At 31.0% G+C, this 17,356-nt stretch overlaps 1 protein-coding gene and 1 pseudogene across 1 annotated transcript; one reads left to right on the top strand and one right to left on the bottom strand.

Annotated features, from left to right (window-relative positions):
• Positions 1 to 5,782: 5,782 nt before the first annotated feature.
• Positions 5,783 to 10,442, bottom strand: LOC108819578 (cation/H(+) antiporter 17). The gene is made up of 4 exons (XM_018592637.2): positions 10,354 to 10,442; positions 10,006 to 10,208; positions 7,385 to 8,386; positions 5,783 to 7,179 (listed from the first exon to the last, which is right to left on the bottom strand). Exons 2-4 carry the CDS (start codon positions 10,195 to 10,197, stop codon positions 5,899 to 5,901), a joined length of 2,475 nt encoding a protein of 824 aa, XP_018448139.1. The 5' UTR covers positions 10,198 to 10,208; positions 10,354 to 10,442; the 3' UTR covers positions 5,783 to 5,898.
• A 3,986-nt stretch (positions 10,443 to 14,428) lies between these two features.
• Positions 14,429 to 16,056, top strand: LOC108821380 (V-type proton ATPase subunit G2-like; annotated as a pseudogene).
• The last annotated feature ends 1,300 nt before the right edge of the window (positions 16,057 to 17,356 follow it).

Raw genomic sequence — 17,356 nt, 5'->3', positions numbered from 1 at the left:
GGAATTGCTAAATGGGTTGTTGACGTACGTTTCGTCAATTAAAAATATAAATTCGAGTAACAAGAAAGGTCTAAGATCATGTGGCGGGGTTGGTGGAAACTAAGCAACAAGTTAATTTCACTTTCTTGAGAGGTTTAATGATTTAATACTATTAAACCGGTTGGTGACCTATGTTGGATCCAACCAAAAAGCATAAAGTCGAAGGCTAATAAAACAGCAAGTTGAGAATATGATGATGCACTGAACATAAAATGGCACAAAAAGAATGTGTTCAGCGAAAATTTAAATCTGAAAGAAAAAACTGTCTTTAGAAATACTGCCTTAAACTTACGAACTCCCACTATCACTCACTCATGAGTGGTCCATATGGTTAAAATTAGATGACTTGTACAATAAATAACCAAACCACGTTCTAGCTTTGCCTCTAAGTTTGCTATTAATTACCAGTTTTAATTCTTCGTTGTATAAATTAGTTATTATTCCAAAATATTTGTAGTTTTGAAGTATCTCAAAGCCTAACATTAAAATCACGAATAAAATATTGGACGGCTAACAGAAAAAGGATCAGGTTTATTTTTATACATAACGTATATATTTTACATGATTATTTGTATTTTGGAGATAAATGTAGCATACATGTAGATAAAAAATGTAGCATACATGCCCATGCTCATGGAGAGCAATTATTCACTCTATCGGCAGACTGTCTATCGGTTTACTTTCGGTGTAAGATTAGCATATAATATAAAAGCACAAAAGGCAAAATGTCAATAATATTTGAAAAGCACAAAAGGCAAAATGTCAATAATATTTGTCACTAACTCCTTCATTACACATGAATTAAAAGCACAAAAGGCAAAATGTCAAAAAAGAGGATTATTTTTTTTCTTTGAAACAGTTCAATGGGGTTTAGTTGCCTAACTCCTCGTTTGTCCCTTCTGATTTCAAAGTAGACGGCGTTTGGTTTATGAAAAACAACTTGAGATAACATAAGAAACTTCACAAAGATCCTATCCTACAAAAAGATTGTAATAATAATACTAGTAAAATTCCAAAAATACCGCTATTGAGACCATGAAGCGGAGCTACTACGACAATTGACTGAAATCTGAGCTAATGTTTTGTAAATGGTATAATAAAACAAAGTTGAATACGAACCAATAACCAAACTGACATTCTTGAACTTGGCAGTAGAGTCTTGATTTTACTTTGGCTCATACTAAACAAAAAAGGTAGAACTACAAGTTTGCATAAAGAAAGGACTTTAAAGTTCATGGTTCATCAATCAAACTTTCAAAACTAAAATACGAATAGCAAACCGAGTTAGTAGCAATGTTATCAACCTAATCATGGTCATGCTAAGAAATGGTCAAAACGATTTGACAACTATTAGATTCATCAATTGTTAGGGTACCATAATTTCTATCTACATTATACTAAACTAATTGATATTGTAATGTGCTATTAAGGTTCTTTTTTTGTCTAAAGGCATTTTGTTACTAAATTTACAGTTTAATTCAGTTATAGACTTTAATTATTATTTTTAAATTTATTTCCATGTAGTATTTACGTCCCTTCCCGATTTAATTTTCTCTCGTCATCGGCCAACTATCTACATGAGCCTTCATATTAAACAATTAGCATCAAATTCTTACCGAATTATAACATTTTTTACCGGATTATAACATGAACTGATGATCACATTAAAAGATCCACATGAATACAGAATAAATGCTTGAAAGATATCTTCAACATGGTGGAAGTAAATATGGTTAATAGTGGATATTCATAGAACGGCTAAAGTAATGCAGTTAGGCATAAATTTTCATAAAGTAGGTAGTTATTGTCGGGTTGTCGTTTTATCTATGTAATATTTTTCATAATTGTAGTGTCATAGTAAATTACCTTTATAAAAAAACCACCTAAATTTAATTACTGAAATGCTTTAACAATAGCCATTGACTAATAATGATCAACTAGAGTTTGACCCGTGCGCCCGTACGGGTATTTATTTTTGGTTCTTATATATTCTAATTTTTGAATGTTGTCAACTTGATTCTTGTGTTCATGTTGTAGATTAATATGTTATTTTCTTTTGACATTTTGTATCATGTTCAATACGCTTAGCTTCCAAATTATTAGAAATTTTGTTTTCACGTTCTGCAGACTTTAATTCAATTATTTTTATATATTAAACAGCAAAAATGTAAATATTAGAGATTTAGATATACTTTTAAGTTTTATTAAATTACATTCCAAATATTTTGATTTAAATATATATATATATATATAAAGTTCATATCTGATTTTTTTAATAAATACATGTCTAAAATTTGACATACGCCGACAGGGCTATTTACTTTAATTTATAAAAATCATTGTTATCTTATAAACCATTGGTAATTACTGAATTTTATTAACTGTGATCAAATGATATTAGATTATTGTTTGATTATTATCGTATTAAATGTATTTATATCACAAACAAATGATTACTAATACATTCAAATATTTATTATTGTTTTTGTTTCTACTAATTTTATATTGTTTTCAAACCCTAATATTTAAAAGGGTAATTCTCTCAATATCATTTTTAAGTTTTTATCACCAAAATGTCTTCGAAGAAAAAAAATGATTAAAAGACGTTTCAGAGAATATTGTTTAAAGGAGGTAAAAAAAAACTCTTCCATCTAGTGGTTTTTAATATATAAATCTAAATTAATATAGAAAGTTCTCTATTTTAAATGTTAAAATTAGTAATTATATATATACTATAAATGGACAACTTATTTTTTGACAAAAGTATATGTTCAATATTTATTAAATATTAAAAGGAGTCATATTGATTTTATATATTAATATGTGTATGAATGTTTTTTATTTCGTATAAAACAGCTAGTAATACAAAATTTTATTCGAAACTTTTCGTTTATGTCAAATTTATGTTACTAATATACAAAATTATAATATTTTTCAATTTAGTTATTGTGAGTAATCACACATAGGATCTACATGATCTATATATTTGGATAATAATAATGGTAAAATAGTTTATTTTGATGAGAATAAATTATTAATCATGTTTTAGATTAACATGGCAATATAGTTTTAATAATAGCGAAATATATGGCAAGTTAATAAATACGCTTTTGATTTATATGGCAATGTAGTTAATTAAAGTGAAATATATGTTAGAAAATCACGTTTTGGATTTGTATGGCAAGATAATAATTATTATTTGGGTATGTTTTATATTTAATTAGATAATCTTTAATTAAAAGGAGTGGCATGCCATTGTAATTTTTGTGCAACTCTAAGGGGTAAGTACTATTTGTACTTCAATTTTAACTAGGTGTTTTGCCCGTTTTTATAAATACTTATTAATTTATGTCTTATTAATTTAAAACCAGCATAATAAATTACTATTTATGTTTTTAAATAGTTAAATCAAACATCAAAATATTTATATATGTCAAATACTTCTAATCAAGATATATACTTATTATTGTGTTAAGTTTTTTTAAAACACTCATATCTTAGAGATAGTTTAGAAAATATATTTATATTTTTTGGTTGACTAATATTTAATAATAAATTGTTTTGTATCTTAATTTTTTTTTAACTTTTATAATAAAAATATTGTTTTCAGATAGGCACAAAAAGAATATATATAGAAGAATTATCTTTTTTGATAATTCTAAAATATTATTTTGTAATCAATTATTTAATATAGCATATAACATATAAACTTTATATCATTAAAATAAATTAGTGAATAGTTAGAAACTAATAATAAATTAATAACCTATCTAAAAGTCTAAACCTAATAAAAATATGACAAATAAGAAAAGATAATATAACATATAAATTTAATATTAATAAATAAAATTTGTTTTTATTTATATAGAATATATTCATCAAGGCTATTATTTTAAATTAATGATTTAGTGTCTCAGCTCAAAACAAATAATACATCAATGATAATTTATCTTAAACTTAATAAAAATATGACAAATAAGTAAAATTAGCTAAAATTATGGAGAACATGACAAGTAAGCAAAATTACTTCATAAATAATAGTATACTAGGTGATTCTCCCGTGCTCATGCACGGAAATAAATACTTATAAAATAGTCAAATCATAATAACTATTAAACATTTACATATGTTATTTATAACTTTCAAGTGATTTTATAATTTCTATTTATGATAAATAAAGGAAATTGTATTAGGTATCATTATATGGATATAAATATCTATACATTTGTTCATAACTTTTAAGTTATTTTAATTCATATCATAAAAATAATGTTAAGTATTATTATGTTCTCATCTTAATTAGATATGTGATTATATGTATAGTAATTTAGATCGTTTCATGTATGGTCTCAATATCTGGGTTCAAAGTAAACGACAAATTTTAGTTAAGTTAACATTAGATTTTTTATTTTTTAATTTCATTTAGTTTGGTTCATTCTATTAGATTTTTAAATATATTTATACAGTTTTTTATAATTTGATATATGTTTTTGAGAAAAATATAAAGCTGGAATTGCATTAATAAATACTTCTAATATTTTAAAATTTTAATATATGATATTTGGATAAAATTATATAAAATAAATTAATATTCTAAGAAATTGAAAGTTGAATAAGCAAACCAATTCATAAATATTTCAAAACTTCATTGATTGATTACGAATTCATAAGATAGTTACACCCATAAATTCAAAAAGTCGTATTTATACGTATGTTTTTATCTTAATTAGGTATCTTACAAACATAATATTTTGGATAGTTCAAGTGTTTCATTGTTGGGTATGTTTTCACATATATTATTTCAAATTGAACAACTGTTTTTTTTACTTTAATAAGCTTAAAATTAGATTACTATTCTTGGCTTAATTTAGTTCATTTTATCCTTTTATATTTATAAATATATTTGATAAATCATATAAAATTTGGTAAGTTTATTTTTAAAAACATAGAAACACACAGAAAATGTTGTAGTTGCATTCATGAACATATCTTATAATATTTGAAAATTCATGTATATTTATGAATATTTATAAAACAACTAATCCTAATAATTGGTAAATCATCACTTGCTTAGATTGTGAATACATTTTATAATTTTATCAATGAAAATTAGGTAAATATTTAATTTATAATTTTTCTTAATTTATCATGTGATTTGAAAAATATGATATTAGATGATCACTTTACATTGTTTGAAATTAATTTCTTCAAAATAATTTGATCAAAAATAAAATCATTATAAAATATTTTTTTTAAAGTATCTAAACTATTTTCGTTTGTAAATTATATATACACCTATATATTTTGAAAATTCATAGATATTCACTTTTTAATCTATGCTTTCAGGGAAAATATAAAGTAAAAAAAAACTCATCTTTTGTATATACAAAATCAATATATTTTATAGATATTTCCTTTTATTATATATGGTTTTATAAAATAAATTAACTAAAACTAAAAATATAATTTAAACTTTATTAATAAAAAGGAAATTAAACAATTTTTACAAATGGTAATTGGGTATAACTAAAATTAATTCATTAAGGTTATTCGTGTAATCAACCATCATAAAAATCAACGTGAGCGCGACACATACGAAACTGACTTCTCAAATAATATTATAGAGATATATATAGATAGATAGATATATTAGATGGTCTCTATAATTATGCTTTCCCTTGGTTAATTTAATTCGAATGTTAAGGACCCGGGACACCTACCATATGTAAACAAATGTTCTCTCTTTTTAAAACATAAAAATCATATATTCAAATTTTTAGTTACAACATGAAACAGATGTTATTATACAAAGCCAATGTTTTGACCTTTCAAGTCTCAGAATCCCAAAGAGAATTTTCCCTAAGGACTCTCGGTATCCTTAACCGGCGACTCTTCCTCCATGAGGTTCTTCAAAACTCCGACGACCGGAGAATCACATCTTGCTACGTACTGTTGCACCACCAGCACCGACGCCACCGTCGAAACACTTTCACTTGAAGTTAACAAGTTCCCGACAGGACCAAGCTCCGGCGTGTCGCTTCTTAACACGTTTAGTCCCGACGCTACCGAACCATCCGGTGACTTCCCCACCAAGAAAAGATTACTTCTTGAATATTCTTTGATAGCCTCGCAAACATCCTCGTAACATTTCACGATTCTCTCTTCGTAAACGATCTGAGATACAGAATCAGAATCAGAACGAGAGGTTTCTTGTTCTTTAATCTTTGCCTTAAGTTCGGTAATAGCTTCAATATCAGTCAATCTAGTCTCCCCTGAACATGAACCGGTTTGATCTTCGGTTATCTCGAGCTTCACATTTTCCGGTTTAAACTCCTCACTAGGAATAAACCGAACAACGGTCAACGTTATACCAGGATGCTCCGCCATACGCACCGCAAACGCTAACGCCTCGCGGTCATCATTCCCTCCAAAAAACAAAACCGTTATAGCCAACGAGAAATCGCTAGACGCGACACGGGTGGTACCACCAAGACCACGATCAACAAGAATCGCGACAGAACATGGAGACTCATCCATAACCTTCTTGTTAATCCCGCGGTACTCGTTCCTAGTCGTCTCCCACGTCCTGTCCAGCCTAACGTGCTTGTGAAACGGAAGAATCACCATAGCGACGCTTTTGCGTTCAGCGCTTCGGCATATGTCCTCATGTATAGTCGATATCGCCGAGATCGCCGTCATTGGACGCACAGAGACACGGCCGAGTCTCCTGAAAGCCTCGAATGCAACCACCACCATGTCGGACGAGCTAGTTCCAGATTTGTCTTTGTTCCAGAAAGGAAGACCGTTTTTTCTGACCTTGTGGGCCATTAGTATAGCTGACGATCTCTCCGAGAGCTCCATAAGATGCATCGCGTAGACTGATAGGCTTTCTTTGCGGTTCGTGCCTCGCGATGCTTCTATGAGGTTGACGATGGTGGGGATGTTCATTATGCTCTGGAAACAGAACATAAGACGCAGCGGTTTGTTCGACCGGTTCGTTTCCTCGAGTGTTCGGTTATTGTAATCACCTTTGGTTAAGGATTTACCCGGTTTATACACCGCTAAAACCAGTGGTGTCGTCATGAACGTTGTGAAAATCGCCATTAGTACCATTATAGCAAAGACTTGATCGTTCAAAACCTGCGGAGAAACATAAAATAATTTTTTGTTAAAAATAATAATAATTAGGTAATTGTGCAAATATTTATACAAAAGAGTTTATGGTTCCAATAGGTGTACAGTTGAATTGCAATAACAAAGTTATAATTCGATTGTAACGCGTATTAAAAACTATATGGTAGAAAATGTAAATTTATGTAGTAAGTTCATAGTAGAAATGTCTTACCCCTCTGTCTTTGCCAATGTTGAGGACGATGAGCTCAACGAGACCTTTCGTGTTCATCAAGAAACCTAGTGCTAGTGACTCGTCAAGGGGAACCTTGCAGTAAAGAGAAACCCCCACCGTGCCCACGATCTTACCGAAACAAGCAGTGACGATAACCAAAACTAGAAGCCCCCAAGACTGAGCTCCTTGTATGGTCGCGACATCGGTTTTCAAACCGCTTGAGACGAAGTAAAGCGGCAAGAAAAGACCTGACACGAGGTCCTCAACTTTCTCAACAAGAGAGTTCGCGAAGTTACCTTCTTTTGGGAAGATAACACCGATCACAAACGCACCGAACAAAGCGTGGATACCAATTAAGTCCGTGACAAAGCTAGCAGCAAGAACAATACCTAACGTGTAACACACGTACTGTTCTTTGACTGGTTCCCCTTCAGGGCACCGTTTAGCTATCCACTTGATACCAGGTTGCACGGCATAGATACAGAAAAGGACAAAACCGCAACCCGCTAGAAACACCCATAGAGAAGTTAAAGGAGAGTTCCCATCACCGGAGAGAGCCACCGCGAGAGCAAGTAGAATCCAAGCCGCCACGTCATTAACAGCAGCAGCGGACAAAGCTATCTTCCCAATATCAGTTGTAAGAAGCTTGATCTCAGCTAGAATACGAGCCAAGACGGGAAAAGCAGTGATGGAGAGAGCAACGCCCATGAAGACAAGGAAAGGTGCTTTGCTAACACCATCAGCAATGGAGCTACGGAGAACAAAGGAAGTTCCTATGCCGAGGATGAAAGGGAGAGTGATTCCGGCTAGAGCGATGGAGAGAGCTTTCTTTCCTGTTCGCTTGAGGGATTTAGGGTCGAGCTCGAGACCAACGAGGAAGAGGAAGAAGATGAGTCCTAAGTTTGCAAGTGTGTCAAGAACCGTCAGACTCTTTGCTGGGAAAACTGTGCTGAGAAACTTTGAGCTTTTGCCAAGAGCTGATGGACCAAGTAATATTCCACCCTAAAACCCCAAAACCAACAAAATCAAAATTACATTCTTTTTCACACACAAAAAAAAAACAACATCTAATTGTATACTTCCTCCCTTTTAGAAAGATCAATATTTTAGACAGAAAAAGCTTGTTTTAAAATGATACATTCTTATTAAGTATTTATGGTAAATTGTAGACTTTTTTCATTTTTTTTAATTAAACTTCTATAGACAGAACATTATTTCATCAGTTCTAAATTTGATGTCGTATAATTTTTTCCACAAATTGAAAAAAATAGTTAGATGTTAAGTTTTGTCTTTATTTAACTATTAATATTATATATCATTTGTTGTTTTTTTCTTAATTTAACTAATGGCAAATGAAATAAATTATTGAAAAAACAACATTTTAAATCTTAAAACGACATTTAGTTTATATAAAATTTTATTCTACAACGACATTTTATAAAATGAAAAGAACATAAGAAATGATTAATCAAAAAAATCAATACATTTAAAATCAACACTAAATAATCCCTAAATTTCAAAATGTTGCATGTTTTATAAATTTCACACATATTAATAAAATATCTTAGTTTTGATTATAAATGTATTGTTTTCTGAGATTAACTATTTTTCATAACTTTTAACCAATATAAATTTAACAAACACAATTAGTTTTCTTGAAATTTACAATTTACCATTATTGTTCAACCAGAAGTGCATTCTAAAATGTAAAAAAAATATATTTTTAAAAATTTCCTATGTTTCATGTTAGTTGTCATTTTAGGTTTATGCACATAAATTAATAAAATATTTAACTTTTAATATTTTCAAAATAAAAACATCATGACATATACAACCAATAAAATAATAAACTGAAATATATTGCTAATAAATTTTGTATTGAAATTTGAAAACAACTCATATTTTAAAACGAAAATATTATTTTACAACGAAAATTAAATTAAAACGAAGAGAGTAATATTTTTTCTAAGACATGGATCTTTTGCCAAAAATAGATTTTTAATACTTAGAGCATCTCCAGTGTTAGGTATTGAACAAACAAAAAATAAATTGCTCTATTTATAGAGTAAATTTCAATATGGAATAGAAAATAGAGTGGGGTTGAAACATTATTTACTTCATAATCACTTCTACTTCATTTTGGAGGAGAAAATAAAGTGTGGTTGGAGATGCTCTTAGAACATCATATCATGCATCATTAATTACTACTGTTTGCCACGTAACGAATTAAGAAAAGTATGCATTTATGAGTAATCAATGTTAGTGATGTTATAGTATTAAAAAAATTATGAAAGCATATGTTTCATTCAACATTGTTGGAACGTGTGGAAGCATAAAAGGCAAGGAGCGGATATTATAGATATAATGTGTGTGTAATACACACTCAAAGCTTAACGTGTTAGCGAATTTTGCGGAAGAAAATGAATATTCTTATGAAAATGAATATTCTCATTGAATATCCCGACGACTAATTCAAGATATGATTGGGTATAGAGTCTTTAATGCTTAAAAGTTTAAAAGTCTTTTCTCGGCTTTAGTAAATTATTGGTAACTTCATTGACTTTTAGTTAAACCCCAAAAAAAAAATCAAGATCTGATAAATGAATTAATACGAAACGTACCACTATCTCGGCGATGACACGTGGTTGCCGGAGAGGACGGAGGAGAAAAGCAAGAACACGAGTGAGAAGTAGAACGATACAGATTTGGAGTATGAGAAGAGGCAACGCAAAATGCAGAGGATTATCTCCTTGGAAGACTCCGTTAGAGGTTGCTTTCATCGTTCCTGAACATGTTGTCCCGTTCGTTCCCATACCTTTTAGTTCTGCCAAAATTTTATACGTTATATACGAGTTAGTCATTTTCCTATTGTTAGTCATTTTCCTATTGTTGATAGATACAAAAGAAACCTAGGACATAAAGAGCATATTAATATACGGAATATCGATAGAAAAAGATGAGATACTTACGGGTATTAATATCTGAAAACAGAAACGTGAGGGAGTGAGATGGAGTGTCTGGCTCTTCTTACTAAGGTTCTTTATATAGCCTCCAGTCTACCCGAGATTACCAGTGATTGCGCGGGAATATTTCTTTTTTTTTTTTAAATAATATATCATCTGGCTAGGGTTGGCAACTGACACTAGGTGCTTTCTGAGGAAGTCTATATGTATTTTCCAGTATGGGTTATGTAATTAGTACATTCGTTTTTGTGCCAAAAAAGTATATTCGTTTTAAACTATACTAAAAAACTTTTAAAGAAAATATAAAAGAAAATATATTAAGCAAATAATAAAATTTTAAAATTAACAAAATTTTATTTTTAGATATATTTTGAACTTTAAAAATTTTATTTTTGCACATGGTGAACACCTAGTAATCTATGTAGCACAAGTCAATGAATAACAATTTTTTTTTTTGATAACCGTAGAGATCCGGTGACCAAGGTCAACCGACTAGTCCCACGAAATCTACGGCATTCTATGTATTCTTACGATTTAATGCTATCCGAAATGGCCACACGGGTTTTGAAGTCAGATCCGCACTGGGACCGAAACTCCTCAAGACCGCTAATCCACCGCTTTGTGGTTACGAATAGGAAATGTAGCTTAAAGATTTATGTTCTCGATTTTTTGACAGGTATAGTTCAACCCGCATATGGAGTTATAAAGCGTGATTCGTGAATACATATCAAAGTATGACTCACACTCACCGTTGCAATTACACAGGTAAGATGAAATCATGAACCCATTTAATTAGGGTCTGAGTGGGGTTTAGATGGATTGGCTATTTTCTTTTGGAACCGATGCACCGGGTTGAACGTCTTCATGTTAAATGTTATTTACGTGTCCTTAGCTTTAAAAAGAAAAAAAAAACTCTGTAATTTGACCTATATTGGCTGAGTAATCTATTTTGCTCAACTTGAACCCTAATATGGAATACCATATTAAGATTGATTCAGAACAAAAATAATAATTAAATAAATAAAATTCCGGTTGAAAAATGAACAAGCAAAAATATTGGGAGCAATTTTCAAATTATCAGAAATTTGACATTCAATCATAGGGATATTTTTGCTATAAATATAACCCAGATCATATAGACTATAAATCCAGGTAGTATGAAAATGTCGAGGATGCAATGGTATATTCTCTTATATATTTCAAAACGAAAACTTTGCATTATCCGTTCGACATTAATTAAATAAATTCAATGATACCGGCTGGAATGACAGATTCCAGATTCAGAGTATTACCATTTAATAAGTTAATGTCAATGCTCGGCTGATTGAAAACATATCACATAGAATAATGTTGGTTGGCTATTGAGTCACTTACAAAATTTAATAATTATAACAGAAATAACGATAGTGGTGCATAAACTATTGTCAAATTATTTCCAGGTCTCAAATAAAAGTATTATATTAATGCTTAATGTTTACATGTAGATATAGATTATCATAAACCTTGAGTTGTCCAAATGTTTGGGATATTCTTGAATTTTATGACTCATATGAATATCTAAGAAAATTAACTAACACCTCCAAAATAAGTAATGTGTGTTTAATTAATGTATAAAGTAGAAATAATGAACCCATTTAGTATGAATATCTAAGAATTAACTTTTTATGGTTTGATACATGGTGACCACTGGACCGACTCTTACCGATCGAACTGAAAGGGGTGGAATTATTGATATGGATATTATTCACCTACATGATACTGTTGAAAAGGTGCTGCAGTCTCACCGAAGACGACGACACATGGTAATAATTTTCAATCTCATCGAAGATAAAATTAAGAATCGAAAGATCAGCAGAGGATCTGATCAAACGAAGATATAAGGCTATGGGAAAACAGAGAAGCTTCATACAGCCCAATGTTTAGATCGAAAGAGATTTGGAAACTCTTAAAGGTGTAGCAACCACATATAGACTGGTCTCGAAGGATATGGTTTTCATATAACATTCTGAAATACTCAGTCATGGCTTGGCTAGCCATCCATAACATTTTCGCAACAGGAGACCTTATCTCACATTGGAATGTTCGAGGAGTGATAAACCTATAATTTATGTCAAGACGCCCAGGAGACTCGCAATCATATGTTTTGGATGTAGCTATTTAGAGGAAGTATGGAAAAACCTCTCCCTGAAGTTTCTTTCGTCACAGGACACCGAGGAATGGGACGGGATCATTTGCTTACTAAAGAACAGTAATTGAAATAAGATCGAGTTATTTCTATTCAAATACCTTTTTCAGACTGTGTTATATGCAATCTGGAAAGAACGAAATGGACGGAGACATGAGGAAAATCATCTTTCAGCAGCAGGATTGATAAAGGAAGTGGACAAGCAGATCAGAAACCAAATCTCTAGCATGAAAATTTTGGAGGCAGTATCTTATGAAAAAAACATGCAACCATAGTTATTTTTCGACAGATTTTTCTTCATAAGAACTAGTTTCAGATTATTTCCAATTCTTCAAACATAAGTTACAGTCATTGTAAGAAATTTGTTTTTGATGAATATAATTAAGATTCATTTTTAAAAAATAGTAGAAAAATTTTGGTACCATTTTCTGATCTACGCTTTGAGTGTGCAGTGCAGTGCATTGCATACCCGTAAGTATTATGCCTGTCATGTTGAAATGGTAAAGCTCTCAAAATTAAGATAATATTAGTTTTCAAATTATAACCAGAAACAACTATGATCAAATCTTGTAGCAAAAAGAAAAAGAAACTATAATCAAATCAAGAAAAAAATATCAAGAAATACGAGCCGGCAAAATACACAAAAATAATAATACAGATAATGGAGTTTTGGATACGTGGGAAGAAACTAAACGTCACTGACACGTGAACGTGTAACGTTTCGGCCATGCTAAAAGTTCATGTCATTGTTAGATCTTTAAACAACATTAGATTAAATAGAATTAATAATTACTTACTAGTCCTATAAATCGCTTTCATCCGACAATGTCAACCAATAGCTCGATGATAAAACCTTAGCTGACTTACTTTTTTAATATTAAACTAAATAATAATTCGTGTTAAGTTTCAACTTCTGGTTTCATAAGATAATCCGATGGATAACATTACTCAATTCTTTAATTAGTAGCTCAACCGGTCAGAAAATAAAGTAGTTTGCTTTTTCATCTCTCTTGTTTTACTGTGGATCTATATATTTTCTGTAAACACACGCAAAAGAACAATAAAATTTTGCTACGCCAAACAAGACTGGCGGCTTTTGAATAAATGAGATGCCGATGACGAAATACTTAGCGATCAACGTACTTTTAAAATGACTGTAACACAAATAAATATATAAGGTCTCTATATATAATATATGAATGGTCATGATGATCATACATACATAAGAGTATAAGACTTTACTCCAGGCAATGACGTGGTTTATGCAATGATTATTCTTTTGTATTTCAACTGGGTCCACCTAAGAAACCATTCTTATCCCACATATGATGCACATAGATCATATTACGGATAAATTGGTGTTTCAGCAGAGTAGTAAATTTTTTTTTTGTCACGACAGCAGAGTAGTAAATAAAATGCGTTAATCAATCTACGATACATGACCACTTTCGAATTAAAAAACATCCAAACTTTTGAAATTAAGCTACGCCTCCTACGTGTCTCTTACAAAGTCTCTAGGTTTATTCTATTACATTATCGATTATTTTTATTTTTTTGGTAGAATTACATTATCGATTATTGAAACGTGTTGTTATCAATAAGTGTGCAATCGATATTCAGATTTGTAGATGTAGTTGACATTACACTCCATTATAATTAATAGTTAATAAATGTGTTGAAACTTGAGAAAAACAAATCCTGTCGAGCGTTGACCTAGTCCTCATTTCCATCGCAAAAATAGATTCTTCTTTGTAGGCCTACTTCTTTGGTTAATGAATCGAAACAATCTTGGTTCTTGAGTATTATAAGAAGAACGGACAAAGATTAATACTACGTCTTTTTAGTTCAACGTTAAAAATTAAGACATTAAAACTTTCTCTCTTTTTCTCTATTTGGCTAGTATAATAGAGCTTACAGCCAATGTTATAATTCCTTCACGTCTAACTAACATAACTATTTTTCTATGGTAAAAAGAAAACTGGATGTGGCAGGCTGTTGTTTAGTTTTTTTTGGGGTAAAAGCTGTTGGTTTAGTTGTTTATGTCGGTGTGGTTGTGCTCTAATTTGAAATCTGGTGGAAGAAAAAACAATTTCCGTTATGTTTTCGGTATTAGTGCATTGTGGATTTCCGACCTAGAGAGAGACTAAGATCTAAAGACCATACTTTTAATAAAACAAAAAAAATGTTTAAAAGTTGTAATTTTACAGATATACGCGTGCTCGTGGCTTGCATTTAAACTCAAGAGTGGGCTGGCGCGTGTATACTTTATGGCCCATTAACACTCGTCTTCTGCTCTCTTCTTGTACTTCTGTATTGGAAAATATTCAATATGATCTAAAACGTTCCTTATTCAAATCTCTCTCGTCTTCTCCTTCTCTCAAATTTCGCCATTGAAAGCAGGTATATATTTCTTCTCCCTCTCCCCCTAGATTTATATATATATAATCAAAGTATCCCGTTATGCTCGGCTTGATCAAATCTGCGTTGACTCTTTAGAACAATGTTTGTGTAGTTCGTTTAGACAATGCCTAGACACTCGCATTCGAGTTCTCATAGTTTATGAAATTCACAAACTTAATATGATCTTAATCAAATGATTTTTGCTGTTCTTGAAAACAGAAATAGATTCTTAAACTTATTCAAGAAAACATGGAATCCACAAGTAACCATGGAGGTATCCAGCAACTGCTTGCTGCTGAACACGAAGCTCAGCAGATTGTCAATGCCGCTAGGACCGGTAATCACAAGCTCCGTTCTGTACATTCCGTCTGAAACTATAAAGTTCTTGCATCTGATTGAGTTACATATAGTTAATGTCTTTGGTTTGACTATCATTAGATTGGAACTTAGAGCTCGTTGTGTATGTATATATTTTGGGTTTTTAGCAAAAATGGCGAGACTGAAGCAAGCCAAGGAAGAGGCTGAAACAGAGGTTGCTGAGCACAAAACCAGTACTGAGCATGGTTTCCAGAGGAAACTCCAAGAGGTAAAATTAATAAAACAAACACGTGTGCGTAAGCTTTCTAAGACTTGTTATTGATGAGAGAACTTTACTGCGAAAAAAAACAGACCAGTTGAGATTCAGGTGCAAACGTGAAGAGGCTTGAGCAAGAAACTGATGCCAAGATCGAGCAGTTGAAGAACGAAGCTTCGAGGATTTCCAAAGATGTTGTGGAAATGCTTCTGAAACATGTGACCACAATGAAGAACTGACATATGTCACACACAAGCAAACCATCGGCTGTTAAATGGTTTCAAGTGTTGGATTTGTTCATTCGTTTCTTTTAATGTTTTGTGGGTTCTGGATTTGAAGTGTTGCTATTGATTTTCAATTTGTGTCTTGAGTTGTTGTATTCATCTCTCCCTAAAGATGCATAGGACTTTTGAGTTTGTAATAAAACTAAGAACAAAGGAGCCCCATTGGATTTTGTACTAGCCAAATGAACCTGATATGATCAGTGATCGGGGGCAGGCTCTAGACGGGTTGGACTTGGTCCATGATAAAGCCTATGCTAATTCCTAATAAAGTCAGTGATCTGAATATAAAAGAGAGATTCTCTATGTTTTCTTTCAAAATCAAAACAAACACTTAAATGGAGAATCAGTAACAAAATGCAAACAAAAATTAAGCGTTGGATGAAATAGTATAGAACTAAAGTAAAGAAAAGATTTAACATAAGGTGATTAAGAACGTCTAAGCAATTTCAGACAAATGGTAACTGGAACTCCTTAGATTGCAATGTTATTTTTGGTCAACACGTTGCAATATGTTGCAATCTCTCTTGGTGACTCATTTCATTTGGTAAGTCGCTTAAGAAAATGGAGATGATTTATATCGGCAAGGGACCTCAAAAGTAAGAAAATGGGGTGAAAGGTGATCATGAACGATGATCAACAATATTAGGTAATATTTGTATATGACCATAGTGGTTTTTTTAGAAGAAAAGAAAATTATAATAGCATATGATTTGTTATTTTAACACTATATATGCGAGTAACAGTATATAAACTAGTAATATAACCCAAAGAGACTAATAAGTACTTTAATTTTATATGTATATATGAATGTTTGTAGATGAGGACAGGTAACTATTCAGGTCTAAGAATACCTCTATTTGAAATATCAAAAAACTTATGGTAAAGAATAATAAAAAATGTGAAGAAAAGTTAAAATTCATGAAACATAATTTTATAAGAGGTATAATTTTTATTTTTTATTTAAATTTAAATATACAAGTAAATTCTGTTAAAATATTGATAGTTTTGTTTAAGAACTTTTCTAAAGTTTGAAGGAATAAAAGTGCTCTAAACTACTCTATACGCATAATATTAGTTGCCAGATTCCTATAATTATCTTTGTTTCTGTTCAGGTACACGTACCAAAGAAGTTAAGAAAAATATATAGGCAATCAATCAGAGAAATTTTTTTTTTCTATAAAATTTATCTTAAAAGGTTCAAAATTTGGAGCTTATACAAAACCATCACTAGTTTGCATACTTGTTGTATCCATTTCTCTCAATCTGCATATATTTTTATTCTTTTTCTTTCGCTCTCCAGCATATCTTCTTGTATTTAAGCTCTTACTTTACCTCTCTCATCCATTCTTGTCATCCATATATATGCATAATGCATCAATCCATACATACAAATTTCATCTCTTATTTTCCATTACTCTCTTGTTCCAAAGTTTCCTATGTCTCTTCCATTCTCCATTTTATATACGTACGAATTATTGTAATCGAAGTTTTATTTACGATTAGTTTAACTTGTGTATGAGATCTAGGGTTTGTTTCTTTTCCATCAAACTTTGCTGCATATTATTC

This window comes from Raphanus sativus, chromosome 8, assembly GCF_000801105.2.
Source record: "Raphanus sativus cultivar WK10039 chromosome 8, ASM80110v3, whole genome shotgun sequence".
Taxonomy (NCBI): Eukaryota; Viridiplantae; Streptophyta; class Magnoliopsida; order Brassicales; family Brassicaceae; genus Raphanus; species Raphanus sativus.
The sequence above is the reverse complement of the archived record's forward strand: the minus strand, read 5'-3'. Positions and strand labels throughout refer to the sequence as shown.